At 39.1% G+C, this 19235-nt stretch overlaps 1 protein-coding gene across 2 annotated transcripts in view; it reads right to left on the bottom strand.

The window, feature by feature from the left end:
• The window catches only part of EPS8 (EGFR pathway substrate 8, signaling adaptor), a 241501-nt gene extending 222919 nt beyond the window's left edge, over nucleotides 1–18582 (bottom strand). The window contains exon 1 of one of the 2 annotated variants that reach the window (XM_060306092.2): nucleotides 18397–18582. In XM_060306092.2, the coding sequence (XP_060162075.1) occupies nucleotides 18397–18420 (24 nt within the window). In that variant the 5' untranslated portion in view covers nucleotides 18421–18582. The remainder of the gene's footprint in view (nucleotides 1–18396) is intronic. The other variant, XM_060306098.2, reaches the window with a different exon arrangement.
• Between the last annotated feature and the right edge of the window lie 653 nt (nucleotides 18583–19235).

The following is a 19235-nucleotide window of genomic DNA, read 5'->3' as shown; positions in this document are numbered from 1 at the left end:
TATTGTACCAACCGTCAGTAGCGTACAAATGCCTCCTTCTTTGGCTTGTCAGTGACATAAATTTTCTCTAGCATATCCTGACAGGGGCATTGTATTCGAAATGTCATTTCCTTCTCTCATTTAGTCACAGATTTTAAGTCTCTTCCAAATATTCTGTCTTTCTCATACAAATTCTTTTGCCTGTACAACATTTTTTTCTCTCCCACACAGAACGTATATTTCTATATGACGTAATAAAACTGGTAAGGAAAGAACTGCTTCAGCTTTCTAAAACCATGATAGTATCTTGGAGCTAATATACTATAAATTAGTTATTTCAGTCATGTACATGTGTGTATACATAGATATACTTGCAATGCATAACCACCTTTAAACCATGAGTCATGTACAGACATACAAAGTCACACATATATATTAACTGTTGCTGATTTAAACATACAGTACAGGTCTACCCACATAACTACAATTTCTGACACTTCTATTTTCTCTGATCTTTCTCCCTCTCTTCTCCTTCTGAACTATGTTCATCACCACTAGACTATGATGAGTACATAGTCTCTGATGGATGATGTACTATGATGTACTGATGGGTAACCTGTCTATTGTACCCAACACTGCCTGGAACAGTATTCAGACGAAGTACTTTGCCAGAATGAACACCATTGGACATCAGAGGATAGTGCAAAATATTTCTTTATTTTCATGTACCATCTTACTAGAAGATATAGAATAAACCTTATATGGGCATCTTCAAGTCACCCTTCTGAGAAGCCACACTTGTTTTCTATCCCTCAGCACTACTGCTCTACCCCAGAACACCCTGTCTACATCGTGAGAGAGCAGAGGTGAATTTAGGCCTCTTTATACTCCTTCTTGGAAGTAGGCTTCAGTGTTTCAGATTCTTCAGAGCAGAGCAACTGTAAAGCAGACAAATCTTTTCCTTCTAACACTAGTAACCACTCAATGAAAAATTTCAGAGCACGATCATGCTATAAAGAACCAGAGCTGAGAATAGGAAAACACAAAGGGATAAAGTAAGTAGACAGACAGTCCTCTCTCTCCTACCACAAATATGTGACAGCTAGCTGGACATACCAGACAGAGGGGCTCAGAGCCTTGAGGCCCAGCTCAGGGTGGCCTGGACAAAACTCTGAATGACCTGAGGCTTCAGGCCTACATGGGACAATGGCTTTAGGCCAAGAGAGATACCCTGAACGGAGAGTGAGGCTTTGAGGAAATTGCCTGGAGATGTCTTGAGGAACTCAGTCCAGTCTTTGATAGCAGTGTGGCTCCTAGCATATAGGCAAAATTTGACTCATGCATGAGACTTAACAAGGAAGATAGAAATAGCAATGGAACACGAAGCAAGAGTGTGTATAAAGAGTAAAAATGGGGAAAAGACCAAGTGCGAGCTTCAAGGTAATGTTGACAGTAATTCAGAAGGAATAAAACAGCCAAGGATGAAATCCCTTAAACCACTACGAAGCCTAATAATAGAATATAAGCTCTGTAAGGGCAAGGATCTAGGGATTTGTTAGGAGAGGCAATCTGCTAATGGGCCCTAAGAGTCCCTGCACAGTCTTGCTAAGTATGCCAAGAATACCAGGTCTTCACTGGTCTTTACCTGGGTCATTTTTCTGGGTTATATTTGTAGCAAGTAACTTGCGAGGGAAAAGGTAACACCTCCCTCCAGACAAAGAACAGACTTGTTCATTCTGAAAGTGATGGATTCTCCAAGCACAGTGTTCCTCTCCTGTAATGCAACCCAACGCCTGTGTAGGCAACCACGTAGGCCCGCCTGTGTCATCCTGTGGAAACTGGGGGTCGTGAGACACTGACAGAAGCAAACAGAAAGCTCACGCTGCCCGCTGTGCCATGAGTAATATAGTCCTTCATCTCCGACCCAAGAGTCTCATGTCTCTTGTCAGCGTGCAGACACAATCACAGGCTAGCTTATTAGCGTGAAAGTTGAGTAAATTCCCGCCCCTTCCTCAGCTCTATTCCCAGCATTTAGAATAACACCCAGCAAAGAGGGGTCATTCGAGTTGTTAAATGAGTCCCTCACTTAATGAATATTTGAATTTGCTTTATCTTACTATTAACCTTATTTATGAGCACTAAAATAGTTGATATATACTTGTGAAATCACATGTATATATTATTATTTATTTATTTATTCCTGATTAAAGGATCACGCTAGGTGTTCACTGCTCAAATTCAAATAAAATGGAGTTAGTGAGATTTCCATTAAGAAATGCTGCTCATAATTTCTAAATATTTGTCAAATCATGTGCTAATCAGTTATGATAGATATTTGAGGGAAAGCATCCGAATCTTAATTATATTATATATCACATATTTTAATTTCATGTGTCTAATATTTTTTAAATGTGTTTTATGAAAATAGTGAATACCAATTAATAAAGAAATGAAAAAAGACCTCTCACCACTAATTTTACCCAGACCAGAAATCCAGATCAAGAAGCCCTGGGAAAATAAACAACTTAATTTTCCCCTTCACCCTAAGGAAGACACTGGTCTTAGAACCTCTGAAGCTACTGACATTAAGACCTCATGGATAATCCTCTCAGTTCTATCTATAATTGATTTATCAATAAATAAATAACCACTGATTAATGATACCTGTCAGCAGAATCTTTATCCAGTTATATACTAAAAAATAGAACAATTTAGACTTGAACTATCATTTGCAAGGCATGTGTGGTATACCAGTCTCTGCTATGTACTTTCACACCCACAGTGATGCAGAATCTCTGAGCAACACCTGGCAGGTGTCACGTCTCTGCAACTGGCTCATTGTATTTTTCTCAATAGGTTGCAACACTTTTTGCAATGTGGGCTCCACACCTTTCTAAATATTTACTAATTTATGGGAAAGGCAACTTTCTTTTCCTGGTGAGAGGTTGTAGAATTTGTTTTAGCTGAAATGGAGAACTTCCTTTTTATTTCAAACAATGTGAAACTGTAAACTACCAGCAGTGGCACAAGTAACACTGGAACAAAACTTCAGTGAGCAAAATGGGTCATCAATGTTTAATTCAAGTCTTTAAATATGGCGGTTGCCTTGAAGTGATCTTACTGAATAATCTTCTCTAGATGTCTAAAAATATATTGAAGCTGAAAAGTACATTATTATGAAGAGAGTAAATTGGGTCCATGTGGGTAACCTCGTTACACTTTTTACCACCACTCTTTCGTCTTTCTCCAAACAATTCACTCACATAGGATTCTGGAGCCTTGGGGTTTGGACTAATATGGCCAATTAAGTCCTATGTTTATAAATGAAGGTCAACTAAAACATTTAGATTATTCAGATCGTCACATTTAGTGGAAAAAACAATGCCCTTTGAAGAAAAAGAAACGTGGAAATATGTGAATTTTCCTAGGAGGTGTTGCACCTAATAACAATACAGGACTTACTAAAATGTATATGTATTTTTATGTCATCACATAACAAGTATGACAAACATTAATGCAGATTTGCCTCACTTCTGCTCTGAAGCAGAATTTTTGAAGATGACCAATGATCTCATTACAACCAAATAAAATAGTCTTTTGAGTTCATTTTTAAAAGCATTTTTTATCCTTGTTAGTCACACGCACTTTCTTGCATATTCTTCTTTCTCCACTTAATATATTGATATTTACAGTCATCTCCTCACTAGTGTGTTGCCAGCACTGGAGGACTGAAGATCCTTGATGGTAGAGACTATCTTACTCCATTAAGTGTATTTCTATAATCGTGCCTACCTAAGTACTTGGAACACCTTAAAAGGTTAGTAAATGTTGGCTGGATAAATAAATTTGTATCCTCCTCTATTCAGTTTTCAACTTAGAGCTCTTTTAACTCTTCACACACTTCTTAGGTTTTCATCCGTATATGGAAAGCGCCTAAATATATCTGTCCATCCATCCACTCCTTCTATATAACGAGTCTTTCGACTCCAGCTGATTGCTGGATATTTCCCTCTGAATGCCATAATCTCGACATGTGTAAAATTAAAATCATAGTAGTCTCCACAAATTCAATTCATCTTCAAAACTACAATTCAAGAGATATTTCAATGTCAATATCAAGAGATATTGACATTCCTATGTAAAAAGCACTCCCTAGACAATGCAGGTGAGGTGAACAAGAGTAAACCACAGTGTCTGCCCTCAAGAAGCTTACAGGCTAGTAAGGGAGATGAGCACTTGCAAGGTACAGGGTACAGCGTGGTAAGCATTATAAGAGAAGAGCAAACTAAGAACAGAAAATTCTGGAACTATCTCACAAACACCAATTCTTTGGGAAGTAAGAACATTTCATCAAAAGCTAGATATGAACTTCAAAAAAATTTTTTTTTCCAAAGTCCTGGATCATCCACAGATTCTTTACATTGGTCCCAATGCCCTACTTATATCCACAATTTTGGCTTCAATTCTTGGATCCTGACCTGCCATCCCACTTGCTCACCATTCTTAGCTTTAATGTGCCGGAGGTGGTCTGGATATCTCCCCAACCTTTAGATCCCTACTTGCTGTCTGGGAACTGGCATCCTGGCTCTCATCCATCTGGCCTTCCATGCACTCATCCAGCCTCAAGTTGTTTCTAAATCTGTAAGATGGGCTTTCCTGGTGGCGCAGTGGTTAAGAATCCGCCTGCCAATGCAGGGGACACGGGTTCGAGCCCTGGTCTGGGAAGCTCCCACATGCTGCGGAGCAACTAAGCCCGTACACCACAACTGTTGAGCCTGCGCTCTAGAGCCCGTGTGCCACAACTACTGAGGCCCATGCGCCTAGAGCCCGTGCTCTGCAACAAGAGAAGCCATCGCAATGAGAAGCCCATGCACTGCAATGAAGAGTAGCCCCCGCTCACCGCAACTAGAGAGAGCCCGTGCGTAGCAACAAAAGACCCAACACAGCCTAAATAAATAAATTTTAAAAAACTGTAAGATGTATGCTAAGAGGAAGTAAAATATTATATTTCAGGAAATACTTTAAGAAAGAATTAGCATTTGACTTGAATATTAAAGGATGGGTTTGATTTTAAGAGGGCAGCAGAATGGGAAAACTCGTCAAGGTAGTTGGACTTGTATGAGCGGGGACACCAGAGAACATCTAAGGGCATATTCCAAAGAGAGTGGGTAGGATAATTTGGTGTGCTTGGGCCTGTTTGGTGCCCAGCTACGAACTTACTACTCTACTCACAGAGCAGGACCATTTGACCAATATTTTCCTCACACTGAAGGACTAATCCTAATATCAGAGAAAAGGAATAATATCATGCCATAAAAGGGGGAGTGGAAAGACCGAGAAGGAAGTAAACATGCAGTTAAAAAAAAAAAGCAGGAAATAAAGTAAAGCAGTAAATAAAGCTTGAGGGGGTGGCAGAGTTGCACAAAGGCAATTTGAGGGTGTGGGCGGTGTTGGAATCTTACATGATTCCTCATTCATCAGCCTGAGGCCAGACAATCAGAGAGAGCTATGAGCAACAGAGTAACAGAATGGCACGCACTATAAAGAGGCTCTGGATGAGTACCCACCAGATGAAAGCTATCCTCCCGTTTCCCTGAGCTCTTGTCCTCTCCCGGGCAGTATCAGAGGACCCAAGAACTCTCCATATTGGCCTATGGGTACCTCTAATGGCAGTAGTCTCTGCTGAGACAACAGACTAATGCAACACTGTTCCTTATGATACACGCTTCATCTCCTCATCCTCATGGCATTTCTCTGATGTTGTTGCTGCCGCCAGCTTCGTCTCTCCGCCCAATCTCTCCTCCTACTGAGGCTGCCACTGCCACACCCACTACATCCAAGCTGACATGCTCTGAATTACGTGCTCTTTTGCTATAGCCTGGGTCCTGGGTTGTATCAATCAATTGTATGTTATGGAGATGAACAGATAGGGTCGAGGAATATTCTAGCATAGAAGAGAGAAAACGAAATGGTCCTTGATAAGGTAGAATTTGTCCTGAGCTTTGAATGATAGGGGAAGGGGAATTTTGAAAGGCAATGAAGATAAAGGAGAGCTTTCCGAGTTTGAATAAAAATGTCAACTATGCAGCTACACGTAAAAGAATGAAATTAGAACACTCCCTAACACTATACACAAAAATAAACTCAACACTGTCAAACTCTTAGAGGAAAACATAGGCAGAACACTCTATGACATAAATCACAGCAAGATCCTTTTTGACCCACCTCCTAGAGAAAGGGAAGTAAAAACAAAAATAAACAAATGGGACCTAATGTAACTTAAAAGCTTTTGCACAGCAAAGGAAACCATAAACAAGACAAAAAGACAACCCTCAGAATGGAAGAAAATATTTGCAATTGAAGCAACTGACAGAGGATTAATCTCCAAAATTTACAAGCAGCTCATGCAGCTCAATATCAAAAAAACAAACAACCCAATCCAAAAATGGGCAGAAGACCTAAATAGACATTTCTCCGAAGAAGACATACAGATTGCCAACAAACACATGAAAGAATGCTCAAAAAAAAAAAAAAAAAAAAGAATGCTCAACATCAATAATCATTAGAGAAATGCAAATCAAAACTACAATGAGATATCATCTCACACTGGTCAGAATGGCCATCATCAAAAAATCTACAAACTAGGGCTTCCCTGGTGGCGCAGTGGTTGAGAGTCCGCCTGCCGATGCAGGGGACGCGGGTCCGTGCCACGGTCTGGGAAGATCCCACATGCTGCGGAGCGGCTGGGCCCGTGAGCCATGGCCACTGAGCCTGCGCGTCCGGAGCCTGTGCTCCGCAACGGGAGAGGCCTCAACAGTAAGAGGCCCGCATACCGCAAAAAAAAAAAAAAAAAAAAAAAAAATCTACAAACAATAAATGCTGGAGAGGGTGTGGAGAAAAGGGAACACTCTTGCACTGCTGGTGGGAATGTAAATTGATACAGCCACTATGAAGAACAGTATGGAGGTTCCTTAAAAAACTAAAAATAGAGCTACCATATGACCCAGCAATCCCACTACTGGGCATATACCCTGAGAAAACCATAATTCAAAGAGAGTCATGTACCACAATGTTCATTGCAGCTCTCTTTACAATAGCCAGGACATGGAAGCAACCTAAGTGTCCATTGACAGACGAATGGATAAAGAAGATGTGGCACATATATACAATGGAATATTATTCAGCCATAAAAAGGAACGAAATTGAGTTATTTGTAGTGAGGTGGATGGACCTAGAGTCTGTCATACAGAGTGAAGTAAGTCAGAAAGAGAAGAACAAATACCATATGCTAACACATACATATGGAATCTAAAAAAAAATGGTCATGAAGAACCTAGGGGCAAGATGGGAATAAAGACGCAGACCTACTAGAGAATAGAGTTGAGGATATGGGGAGGGGGAAGGGTAAGCTGGGACAAAGTGAGAGAGTAGCATGGACATATATACACTACCAAATGTAAAATAGATAGCTATTGGGAAGCAGCTGCATCACACAGGGAGATTAGCTCGGTGCTTTGTGACCACCTAGAGGGGTGGGATAGGGAGGGTGGGAGGGAGGGAGACGCAAGAGGGAAGAGATATGGGGATACATGTATATGTATAACTGATTCACTTTGTTATAAAGCAGAAACTAACACCACTGTAAAGCAATTACACTCCAATAAAGATGTTAAAAAAAAAATGTCAACTATGGAATGACAAAGTGTGTTTGGAAGTCCCATGACAGAACTGTTTAGCAGGTGATAAGGATCCATGTAAGAAACTAGTGACATTCTGTTTTGTCTCGGAGCTAAATATTTTTTAAAATTTCATTACAGAAAGGGAGGATTAACATAAACAGTAACTTTTTATGAAGGTGGAATATTTTTTCCTTTCTTCATTGTTGAAGAGAGTTGAAAGTTGTCTTCAGCATAAGTTGAGAATTTCTTCTTAACATGGTCTTCACACAGAGAAAGGAAGGCACATGTTTAACTAGAATAAGCAGAATGAAGACATTTATCCCAGTGGTTCAAGATTCCCCAGGCACGGTTAGTGCATTCGCTTTGCGGGCCACTGGGGTGGTATTTAGAAGGGCCACAACCACTCCACACAAGAGCAGTTGTGTGAATGAGAAAAAGACACCCCCTTCATCCAAGCAGATATATTCTCACATAGGCACATAGATTGCTAAACCAACTGAGAGCTGGATTTAACCCCACTTGCCCCCTTAGCAGGTGCCCTTGGGTAGTGCACACACACACACACAAAGCCGGGCAACCCTCAGGTTCTAGCTACATTTAAAATGAATTGGGAGGCTCCACTCCTTTTTGCTGCCTGACTTAGAAATAGACACTTCAAAACGGCAATTAGTCTATTTTCTGGCACACGACATAAACCTGGATTCCCTACTCCCACGCCATTTTTCCTGTTCTGTCTCTTTGAGATTGCATTTCTTGTAGTCTTGAGTGTTGAAAAGGGAAGATCAAACCCATTTATTTAATGTCACAATCAATATTGATCCCAGGTCTATCTACTGGAATAGATTCTCTGTAGGCCGTGCTTACTGGGGCTCTCAGGAATTCAGGGAGAATTTATGAGCACAAATCTTTTTTCAGTTGGAGAGGAAGCACATTCAAGATGTACTAAAATAGCTGAAAAGAAGTGTAGTGCCCTACTTTATGAGCACAAGATGAGCTAGTATTTACTAGACAAAGAATTTATAGCTGGGAGAAGTAGATTTCAGCTTATAGGAATTTCTAACTGTCTTTGTCCTTGCTCCAATAGCTCATTGTAGAAAACTGGTTTCTGAGAGGCTCTGAAAAATGAGAAGGTCATGAACAATTGGATAATAACATTCAATTACTAGCTTTCTCAATGAATAATATTGCCTTATGGTTTAGTGCAACTGCAATTTATAAATAGCCACTTAAAATACATTCTTCTATTACACATAGTGAAATATAGCTTTTTAGATAGGTTATTACAATAGAAAGTAGCTACCTATAAACCATGCTTTCTTTTGAAAGGTTTGCTGTAGGAATCTAAAGAAAGTGTGGACTGGAAAGTACTTTTTCAACTTACATAATTGTAAGACAAGATGAAGCATTTTATACTTTATGACATCTTTTAATTATAATACCCTGTTTTGTTGTCTCTGGTATTCATTTGCAATTACATGCAAGGCTAGCCGCAATTTTTTTTAAGTTATAAAATATGGAAAAGATTCACAGTAGGGCTTTCTGTTTCAAACAACAAATGAACAAAGAAATTAGACAACTGAATCCTCCCTTAACATCCTGTAGTATGACACTGAGCATGTCACTTCACATTTTGGCATTTTCATGTTTCAAATAGGTATTTTAACTCCCATTACCCTAAGGTCCACTGTCACAAAATAAGAGCAATGATCACCTCATAAAGATCAGATAGAGTAAAAGCTCTGCTACGCTCTTCCTAACATAAATCCCTATTCTGCTCTCCTTGTTGTCTTGTAAGAGATAAGGGTCAGTTCTAATGGCAAACTAGTGCTCAAAATATCTCCCATCCCTGAAGGTGTGTTTCATTACTTTCTACCTCCCCAAATTCTACTTCTAATCCAAAGCCTCCCTAGCAAGCTCTCTCTAATCCATCCTCCCTCCTTTGAGATCTGACATCATTATATACTCATCTATCTAACTTTAATGTAATCCTATGCCATCTTACAGTATGTCTGTCTAATATGCATGAGCTTTGTTTCCCTAGCAACACTGTAAGCCTCAGAATAGAAAACAAGGTTTATCTCATTTTTGCTCTTGTATAGAGCTTGGTGTAGAGCCGAGCACAGAACTAGTGCTACTCAATTTAATTCAGTAAAATTGATTCAGCTTCCCTCCAACATACAGACTGTGTAAATTCCCAGGATGTTTGTTTTTGTGATCAATGATCACCCCCATATATATCTCCTCACCCACCACTACAAACTGTATATATATATATTTTTTTAACGACCAACACTCACCAGATTTAATCACCATTTAACCATAGTCTACCACTGAATCTCATCTAAAGAACAAGACACATAAAATTAAAATATGTCAAAGGAAATTTACATTAAGATTCACTTCCCTCAAGAGACTTATTAATAGTTTGAAAATTAAAAGTGTTTGAGAAGGCATAATCAGCATCATAATATGTGAACGGAGAATGAATGTGGACTACCTCACCAAATGCACGAAAAGAAGTAAAGAGGAGCTCTTAAAGTTGAAAAGACTGGATAAGGATATATCAAGAACAATACATAGGGGACTTCCCCGGTGGCACAGTGGTTAAGAATCTGCCTGCCAATGCAGGGGACACAGGTTCGATTCCTGGTCTGGGAAGATCCCACATGTCGCGGAGCAACTAAGCCAGTGCGCCACAACTACTGAGCCTGCGAGCCACAACTACTGAAGCCTGCCCACCTAGTGGCCATGCTCTGCAACAAGAGAAGCCACCGCAATGAGAAGCCCATGCACCGCAACGAAGAGTAGCCCCTATTTGCCGCAACTAGAGAAAGCCTGTGCACAGGAATGAAGACCCAACACAGCCAAAAATTTAAAAAGTCAAATAAAATAAAAATTAAAAAAAAGAAAGTTCTGTTTAAAAAAAAAAAGATCTAAAAAAAAAAAGAACAATACGTAGGTTTAAGAATAGATTTAGATAAATTCATGAATGAAAGATGCAATATAATCATCCAGAGGGAGAGCAGGAATATAAAATAATGTCTAATGCTTACTGAGCACTTACTGTATATCAGGATCCATTTTAAATGATGTCTCCTTAATTCTCATAATGATCCTTGGTGGGGGGGTGTACTGTCATCTTCGTTTTGTAGAGGAAGAAACTGAGGCATAGAGAGGTAAAGTTGCACAGTTAATCCATGGAAGAACTGGGATTCACCCAAGAAAATCTGACATCAGGTCTGGAGTTTGAAAACAGGATACCCATTTAACCACGTGGGTTTACATCTGATGGCAGCTACTGCACATTCAACAAGGCCCTGTTCTTTAAAAACCTGGAAGCCACTTTGATCTGAACTTCTTCCAAAGTTGCTCTGAGCACAGACTTTTTGTGGCAGATACAACGTAAGGTGACCCTCAATGAGTCATACACCCTTGTATAATTTCCTTCCTCTGACTGCAGAATGGAAACTGCAACTTGCTCTAACTAAAAGAATATGGCAAAGATAATAGGATGTCACTCCCATGATTAGATTACATCATATAAGATTCTGTCTTAGTAGACTAGACAAAGATACTCTCTTACTGGTCTTCAAGAAGCAAATAGCCATGTTGTGAACTGCCTATGGAGATGGTTACATGGCAGGGAGCTGTGGGTCACTGCTGGGAGTGACTGTCAGCCAACAACCAACAAAAATCCAAGGTCCTCAATCACACAGTTACAAGTATATGAATTCTGCCAACAGCCTGAATCAACTTGGAAGCACTTACTTCCCCAATCAAGCCTCCAGATGAGAACACAGCCTAGCTGACATTTTGATTACAGACTTGTGAGACTGATAAGCAGAATTCTAAGATTGTCCCCAAGACTCCTTACCCACTGGTGTACACCCACCTTGCCCCAGTTATTCAATCAAACATTAAGCTAAGTGCTATTATGAAGGGATTTTGCAGATGCGGTTAAGATCTGAAATCAGGTGACCTTAAAATAGAGAGATTATCCAAGTTTGGCCTAACCTAATTAAGTGAAGCTGAAAGAGGGACTAGGTCGGTCCTTGAGATATTTGAAGTGTGAGGAGTATTCGACACAAGGGAGATTCTCCATTGGTGGCTTTGAAGAAGGAGAGGGCCACGTGGCAAAGAATGTAGGAGGTCTCTATGAGCTAAGAGAAGCTCCCTCCTGACAGCCAGCAAGGAAGTGCAAGCCTCATTTCTACAGCCATAGGAACTGAATTCTGCTTGGAAAAAGGATCATGACATCCAGTTGAGAACACAGCCTTGCCAACACCTTGATTTTAGCCATGCGAGACTCTAAGCAGAGAATCCAGGCACACCATGCCCAGACTGTCCAGACTTCAACACAACAATAAGCTAATAAATGGGTGGTATTTGTCGTAATTTGTTTAATTTGTTACACAGCAATAGAAAACTAATATACTTCTCATAGTTAGAGTTGACATAAATTGAATTCATAAAATGAATTTCATAAAATGTAATTGAGTCATTTCAATTAAGCAAAAATGAAAATAGCCCATACAATTGCCTGGAACATAGAAGATGCTAAGCATTTGTGGTACTTCTTTTCCTAACAAGCCTCTGAAATAGAGAATTTCTTCTATCATTGTCAAAGTGACCAGTAATGTTTGTAAGAAAAAAAATGTTCACCATTCGGAACAAGTGAAAAATATTATGCAATAGTCTATGGAAACACAGTGTAGCCAAACTCTCCTTTGGACATCTGTGATTACCCAGGAATCAAAACCAACAGAATAAAGTCACTAAACTTTATTTGCACAGCTCAGAATTGGAATTCAAAGAATTCAAGTTACTATCCTGGTGTTTGAAAGGTAGAATTTTAGGGGGAATTCCCTGGTGGTCCAATGGGTAAGACTCGGCGCTCCCAATGCAGGGGGCCCGGGTTTGATCCTTGGTCGGGGAATTAGATCCCACATGCATGCCACAACTAAGAGTCCACATGCTGCAACTAAACATGCCGCACTGAAGATCCCGCATGCCACATCTAAGACCCTGCACAGCCAAAATAAGTAAGTAAATAAATAAATATTTTTTAAAAATAGTAGACTTTTAATATTTCATATTTTAAATTATTCCACAACTTACTATTTCTCCAACTTCCCAGCTTTTCACAGTAAAGTCCAAGGATACTGAGATCATGCGGAAAGTTTCAATAAATTGTCTCCTGACTGAATCATAAAACTTGGCGGCTGTGAATTTGTTTGTCATCTACATAAGATGATCTCTGTGCTGAGAATTCAAGTGCTTAAATTCTGGCCTATGTGTCATAGATAATTTGAGTATCTGTTCCAAGGTCTTGGGATACATTCCAATGTAAGTCTGTGTTGTCTGAAATTTGGAAATTCTCCTGCAGCTGAAAGCTTCTCACTTTCTGCTTTAAGAGAAATTACACACCAATTTAGTTCTATCCGAGACTATGTGGCCTAGAGGTGATTTCACATCACTGGTAAAAATCAATGATTCTCACATACATGCTTGTTGGCCATTTTAGCCCCTTGGGTTTTAAAACTTGTAAGTGATCTTGACCATTTCAGGATTCCAAGTATTAAGATTGAAATGAGGGCATTTAAATTTTACTCTTTAATAAGCAAGAAAGATTCAGCATGTTGCATGGCGACTTCAGGAGGATTATGATTGATATTTGAGCACTACAGAAAGGTGCCTTGTACAAGAGTTCGTTTTCATTAGAAACAAGTTTGAATAAGGAACAAGGTACTTTTCAAGTTTGTGCTGGTAAGGGACAGGACTGGGTGCAATCTCCTGAAATTTTTACTCATGTAAAAAATGTATGACCCCCATAAAGATAAATTTATCCTTTAAAAGATAAAGTAAATTTCTTGAGACAGTGAGCTTTTTTATGTTGGTTGTGAGTTTATCATACACAATATTTCTCTTTTTTCTGCAGGCACGTTTGATTTTGTGTGTGGGGGTGTGGGGGTGCACTGCTTGTAGAATCTTAGTTCCCTAATCAGGGATTGAACCCCGGGCCCCAGCAGTGAAAGTGCCAAGTCCTAACCACCAGACTGCCAGGGAATTCCCACATTTGCTTTTGAATGGAGAAACAGGTCAATATTCAGTTAAGAATGTTTTCTTTCTTTCTTTCTTTCTTTTTTTACTTTAAACATCAACTAAATTTGCTATCCAAACCTCTAGTCCTGTCCTTAGAAATAACTCTCTGTTGTGAAAGATAATGTACTGCTTTAGAAATGTAGAGGTTCATTGTTTTTTTCTTTTTTAAGGAGCATAGTGGCATCTTTTGCTTATGAAAATACTATCTTCAGAGATTCTGACTGGTACTTAGGAATTCACAAATTCAATTTTATAAAGCTTTATACTCATGCTCACCAAAAAGGCTGGTTCACAATTTGATACAAAAAATATATAGGAAAAGTGCTACCCATTAAGGATTCTGGAATGTCCAAGATATGGTCAATATAAGTTGAACAATAATCTCCTTTTAGAATGACCTAGTGGCCTACCCGTTTTTTTCTAAATTTTATCCTTGGGGTAAAAGGGATGGGGATGGGCTCTATAAGATCAGTGAAACACATGAAACGTACACCAGGTCAAGGAGCCTTTACATATGGGGAAAAATAGAGGATTCTGAAAGCAATCTTCTACACAGAATATGAATATTAAGAGATTCTGGAAGCCTGAAAAAATTCTTGGAAGGGAAGAATGATAGCCCAAGGTATGGAAAGATAAAGCCCAGTTAAGTACAATATAATAATCAGCTCTCTCTCGGCTCTCTAGCTATCTCTTGAATCACCTTTCTTCGATTTGCTTATCAGTCCCATTATTTCCCCACACCTCAGGTCCCAAAGCAGATTCATTATCTTTCCTAAAACACTGCTCTCATGGATGGCATCACCACCAAATGCCTAAGACTCATCCTCCCACTCTTTCACGGCCTGTGTAGTCAATTACAAAGTCTCTTTGCTTAAAGCTTCTAGATACTTATCAGATTCCTTCCACTGCTTCACTCCCATTGCTTTGGCTTTAAGACAAACCCTAACCGTGTCTTGTCTGAAATACTGTACTAGCCTCCTCCTAACTGGTCTCCCTGTCCCCACTGTCACCATGTGTATCCCTTCCCCACACTCCCAGCCAACCTCTGCTCTGCCAGAAAGATCTGTCTAAAAATCTTATCTTTCCATTTCCTTGTATGATCTCCCTTGGCCTAAAGAATACAGTCCAAACTCTTCAGTGTGACGTGGGAAGTTTTTGTGGTTCGGCTTCTACTTGTGCAGCTGCTTTTCTCACAGTTCCGCCATCTACTGAACGTCCTGCTCACACGAGGATGTCTTCCCCACGTGCTCTTCTCAGCCTGTGATTCCCTTTTCTCCCTTGTCTGTCTGATCAACCTCTACTTGTCCTTCTATTTCTTCTGACTGCCTACTCAGTCGATCTCATTTCTTTCATTCATCCATGAGCAAATAACTGTGAAGGTATAAAGCTGAATTAGCACACAGACTACCCTCAAGAATCCTAGTCCAGCAGAGTTCAGTGTAAATACAGCAGCAGGTTGAAATGGGCACATGTACCGAGATGCCTGGCACTGTGCTGTGAGAGTTCAGAAGAGGGAAACAAAACAACGGTTTTTGCATTTGCATCCTATTGCCATCTTTCTTAGCAGAAATTTAAAACCACAGACTGCAGGCTGATCCAATATAGTGTCTCAGTTATTCCCCAAACATTACATATTTAAATTTATTCCTAGCATAAGCCATAGCTAAATGCAGCAATGGTGTTGCTATAATATCATGTACAAGTGAATGTATTTCCTTTTCTTACTGTTTTTTTGCTAGGTACTAATATTCAACAAACATTTCACATATAAACACGATATTGAAGTTCGTTCAGCTGTATTATTGTGGTTTATCTTTTGTTCTGGCTCATGATCAATGACTTTTTCCTAAATGTACTTCAGCTATCTGTATAATAATCCAGCCACATTTACTTTATACTGTGGCTCAGTATTAGTTAAAGTACTTGCTGAAATACTGTAGTGGCATTTGCTTTACTGTATTATGTGATCTCCAGTTACCAGTAAACTTGCTGTGTGGCTGCCTGCTATGCGGCAGTATTCCAGGGAATCAAAGCGTTTCTTTTGAGATTTGCAATTGCCATCTTTCAGGGTTGAGAGTTCTGCAAACCCAGAATTGATGCCTTCCTGCTGGATTACAGTATTGGTATTTGCATGAACCAAATAATACATTTTTCCTCACAAAATCAATTTCAATACATGTTTGATAATGTACACTCATCCCCACATCCCATAACACAAATTTCATTATAAACTGGAGGCATATTTTCTATACCAGCAAATGTCAGCAAATAGAGCACTTCCAGTTAAGGGATTTGGGGAAAGATCTGTAGAGGAAGTAACATTTCAGCTGGGCTGTGATGGATGGTTTTTTAGCAACACAGGACTTACTGAGAAAATAAAAGCAAGTCTAGGAGGAAAATTCACGAAGGTAGGAAAGTTCAGCGTATAATTGTGGCCCCGCTGTAACTCAGGAAGACTACAAACAGTGTGTATAAAAGGAATTTTAGGAGGAAAAACTGAAAAGCTAGATCGTGGAGCCAGATCATGGAGGCCCTGAATGAGAGGCTGTGAGTATAGAAGTTCATTCTGTAAGAAATTGGGAGCCATTTAAGGGGTTTTTGTTTTCATTGAGCTTTAATTGAAATATAACATCGTGTAAGTTTGAGGTGTACAGTGTGTTGGTTTGATAATTTATATATTGCAATATGATTACCACCATCATGTTAACACCTTTATCATGTCAAATACTTATTATTATTTTTTGTGTGCTGAAAACAGTTAAGATGTAGCCTCTTATCAACTCTGAAGTTTATAATACAGTATTGTTGACTATAATCACTGTGTTGTGCATTAGATCGCCAGGATTTATTTATCTACTTGTTTGGGGTTTGTACACTTAAATATCTCCCTATCCCTGGGCCCTAGTAACCATCATTCTACTCTCTGTTTTTACAAGTTCAGTTTTTTCCTGTTCCGCATATGTGAGATCATACAGTATTTATCTTTCTCTGTCTGACATCTCACGTAGCGTAATGCCCTCAAGTTCCATCCATGTTGTTGCACTTGGCAGGACTCCCTTCTTTCTCATGGCTGATTAATATTCCACATCTTTTTTATCCATTCATCTGCTAATGGACACTTAGGTTGCTTCCATATCTTGGCTCTTGTGAATAATGCTGCAGTGAACATGGGTGTGCAGATATCTCTGAAGGGTTTTTATTTTAAGAATGGAAATAGTACAATAGCTGCCCTTTGATAGAGATTAACCTGGCAGCAGCACTTTAAATGGATTAGAGAGGAGCTCTGGGAGGTGGGGGACACCTGTAGAGAGGCCAGGAGTGCACATAATGTACCATAAATACGATGAAAGTCTAAACCTGAGCAGTAACACTGGGACCCTGCAGAAAAAAGAAGAGAAAGAAAAATAGGGTAGAGATTGGATCGAGAGAATTCATTGGTTATTTGGATGTGGAAGGCAAAGGAAAGAAGAGGTAAAGGTTGCTGTTGGTACTTGGGAGAATGGTGGTATGAGTTAGGACAGAACTAAATGTTCATTTTGGAATGCACTGAATCACTGAATTTGAGGTGTCAGAGGTCATTCTGATGGAGCTTTCCAGTAGACAGTTCACAATTTAGGAGCAGGAAAGAGGCCAGATTTGGAGCTGCTGATTTGGTGGTTGTGTCAGCCACCAGTGTCAGGAATGTGCCTGACAAATGTCCTACTGTAGGGAAAGTAATTAACTGAAGGTCCCAGCTATTGGACTGTAAAGTCACCTCAGTATCGGAGCTGAGGACATACATCTCACAGGTGACTTCCAGACAATGAGCAGGTGCAGTAGCAATACTAAGGCAGACCAGCTCAAGAAGACAAAGCATTCCATGTAAATTTGTGCAGCTGCTATGGAAAGCAGTACAGAGTTTCCTTGAAAAACTAAGAATAGAGTTACCATATGATCCAGCAATCCCGCCCCTGGGTAGATATCTGGAAAAGATGAAAACCCTCATTTGAAAAGATATATGCACTCCAATATTAATAGCACCACTATTTACAAAAGCCAGGACATGGGAGCAACCTAAGCATCCACTGAAAGATGAATGGATAAAGACGTGGTACATATATACAGTGGAATATTACTCAGTTGTAAAAAAGAATGAAATAATGCCATTTGCAGCAACATGGATGAAGCTAGAGATTATCACACAAAGTGAAGTAAGCCAGACAGAGAAAGAAAAATATTATATCATATCACTTATATGTGGAAACTAAAAAATAATACAAATGAATTTATTTACAAGATAGACTCACAGGCACAGAAAACAAACTTACGGTTACCAAAGGGGAAAGAGAGGGGTAAGGGTAAATTACAAGTATGGGATTAAGATACACACCACTATATATAAAATAGAGAAACAACAAGGATTTACTACATAGCATAGGGAACTATACTCAATGTCTTGTAATAACCTATAAAGGAAAAGAATTGGAAAAAATAGGTATATGTATATAACTGAATCACTTTGCTGTACACCTGAAACTAACACAATATTATAAATCAACTACACTTCAATTTTAAAAAATAAGAAAGGAAGAAGAAAGAAAGAAAGAAAGAAAGGCAAAGCATCCCAATGTCGGCCAACTTTGGTTCAAGGACTCACCCATAGCTTTGCTGAACCTTCCATTGACTGTAGTGAAGTCTACAAGGTCCCAGCCAAACTTCCTTCTTCCCATTCTTCTTCTCTCTTCCTCATGTGGGATCAGACTTGCATCAGGGTCTGACTTGTCTCCCAACCATATCTGACCTCTCCCCATTGTTTTTTAGCACAAGCATTTTACACTGGCCATAATTTCCTTATTTAATGCTGTCTTGGCATCTGCTTCTCAGAGCACCTAGATTAACACAAGTTATTTGAAAGAGATGATAAGAGATGATATTAGAACAAAATTCTAATTTTGTTCAATTAGAATTAATGTTCAAAATAGTGATCTTAAAATTTTCTAAGATTTTGAATCATTAAAGCAATATAAAAGTATCAAATTTAACTCATAAATTATAAAATTATATTTAGTAGGTTATAGCTTTAATGTGAGGATATTATGCATTTATATTTAAAAGATTACTTTAAATGGAAAGGGGGAGTCATTATAAGAAATTCGAGCAGCTGACTGTATTAACCTCCAGTAAATATTCCAGCGTTACAAATCACTGAGTTGGAGTCACAGATAAGAGTGATCTTTGAGGCAATGCAGTACCCCAGGTAATTAGTATCTTTATTTTCCAGCTACTCAGAAAGATGAGGACCCATTTATGTTGTTCTTTGGAACCCTTTTCCAACTTTTTAAAACTTTTGAGCAACATTACTGCTTCTAATATTAAAAAATAAATTGTGATAATAGATGTATTTTATAAATAAGATGGATAAATACATTTAAAAAATCTGACTAACCAATCACTACAGCATATTACAATAAGTTTAGCAAACACTGTAGGTCTTTT

Source organism: Globicephala melas, chromosome 10 (assembly GCF_963455315.2).
Source record: "Globicephala melas chromosome 10, mGloMel1.2, whole genome shotgun sequence".
NCBI lineage: Eukaryota > Metazoa > Chordata > Mammalia > Artiodactyla > Delphinidae > Globicephala > Globicephala melas.
This window is presented reverse-complemented; position numbering and strand designations above follow the sequence as displayed.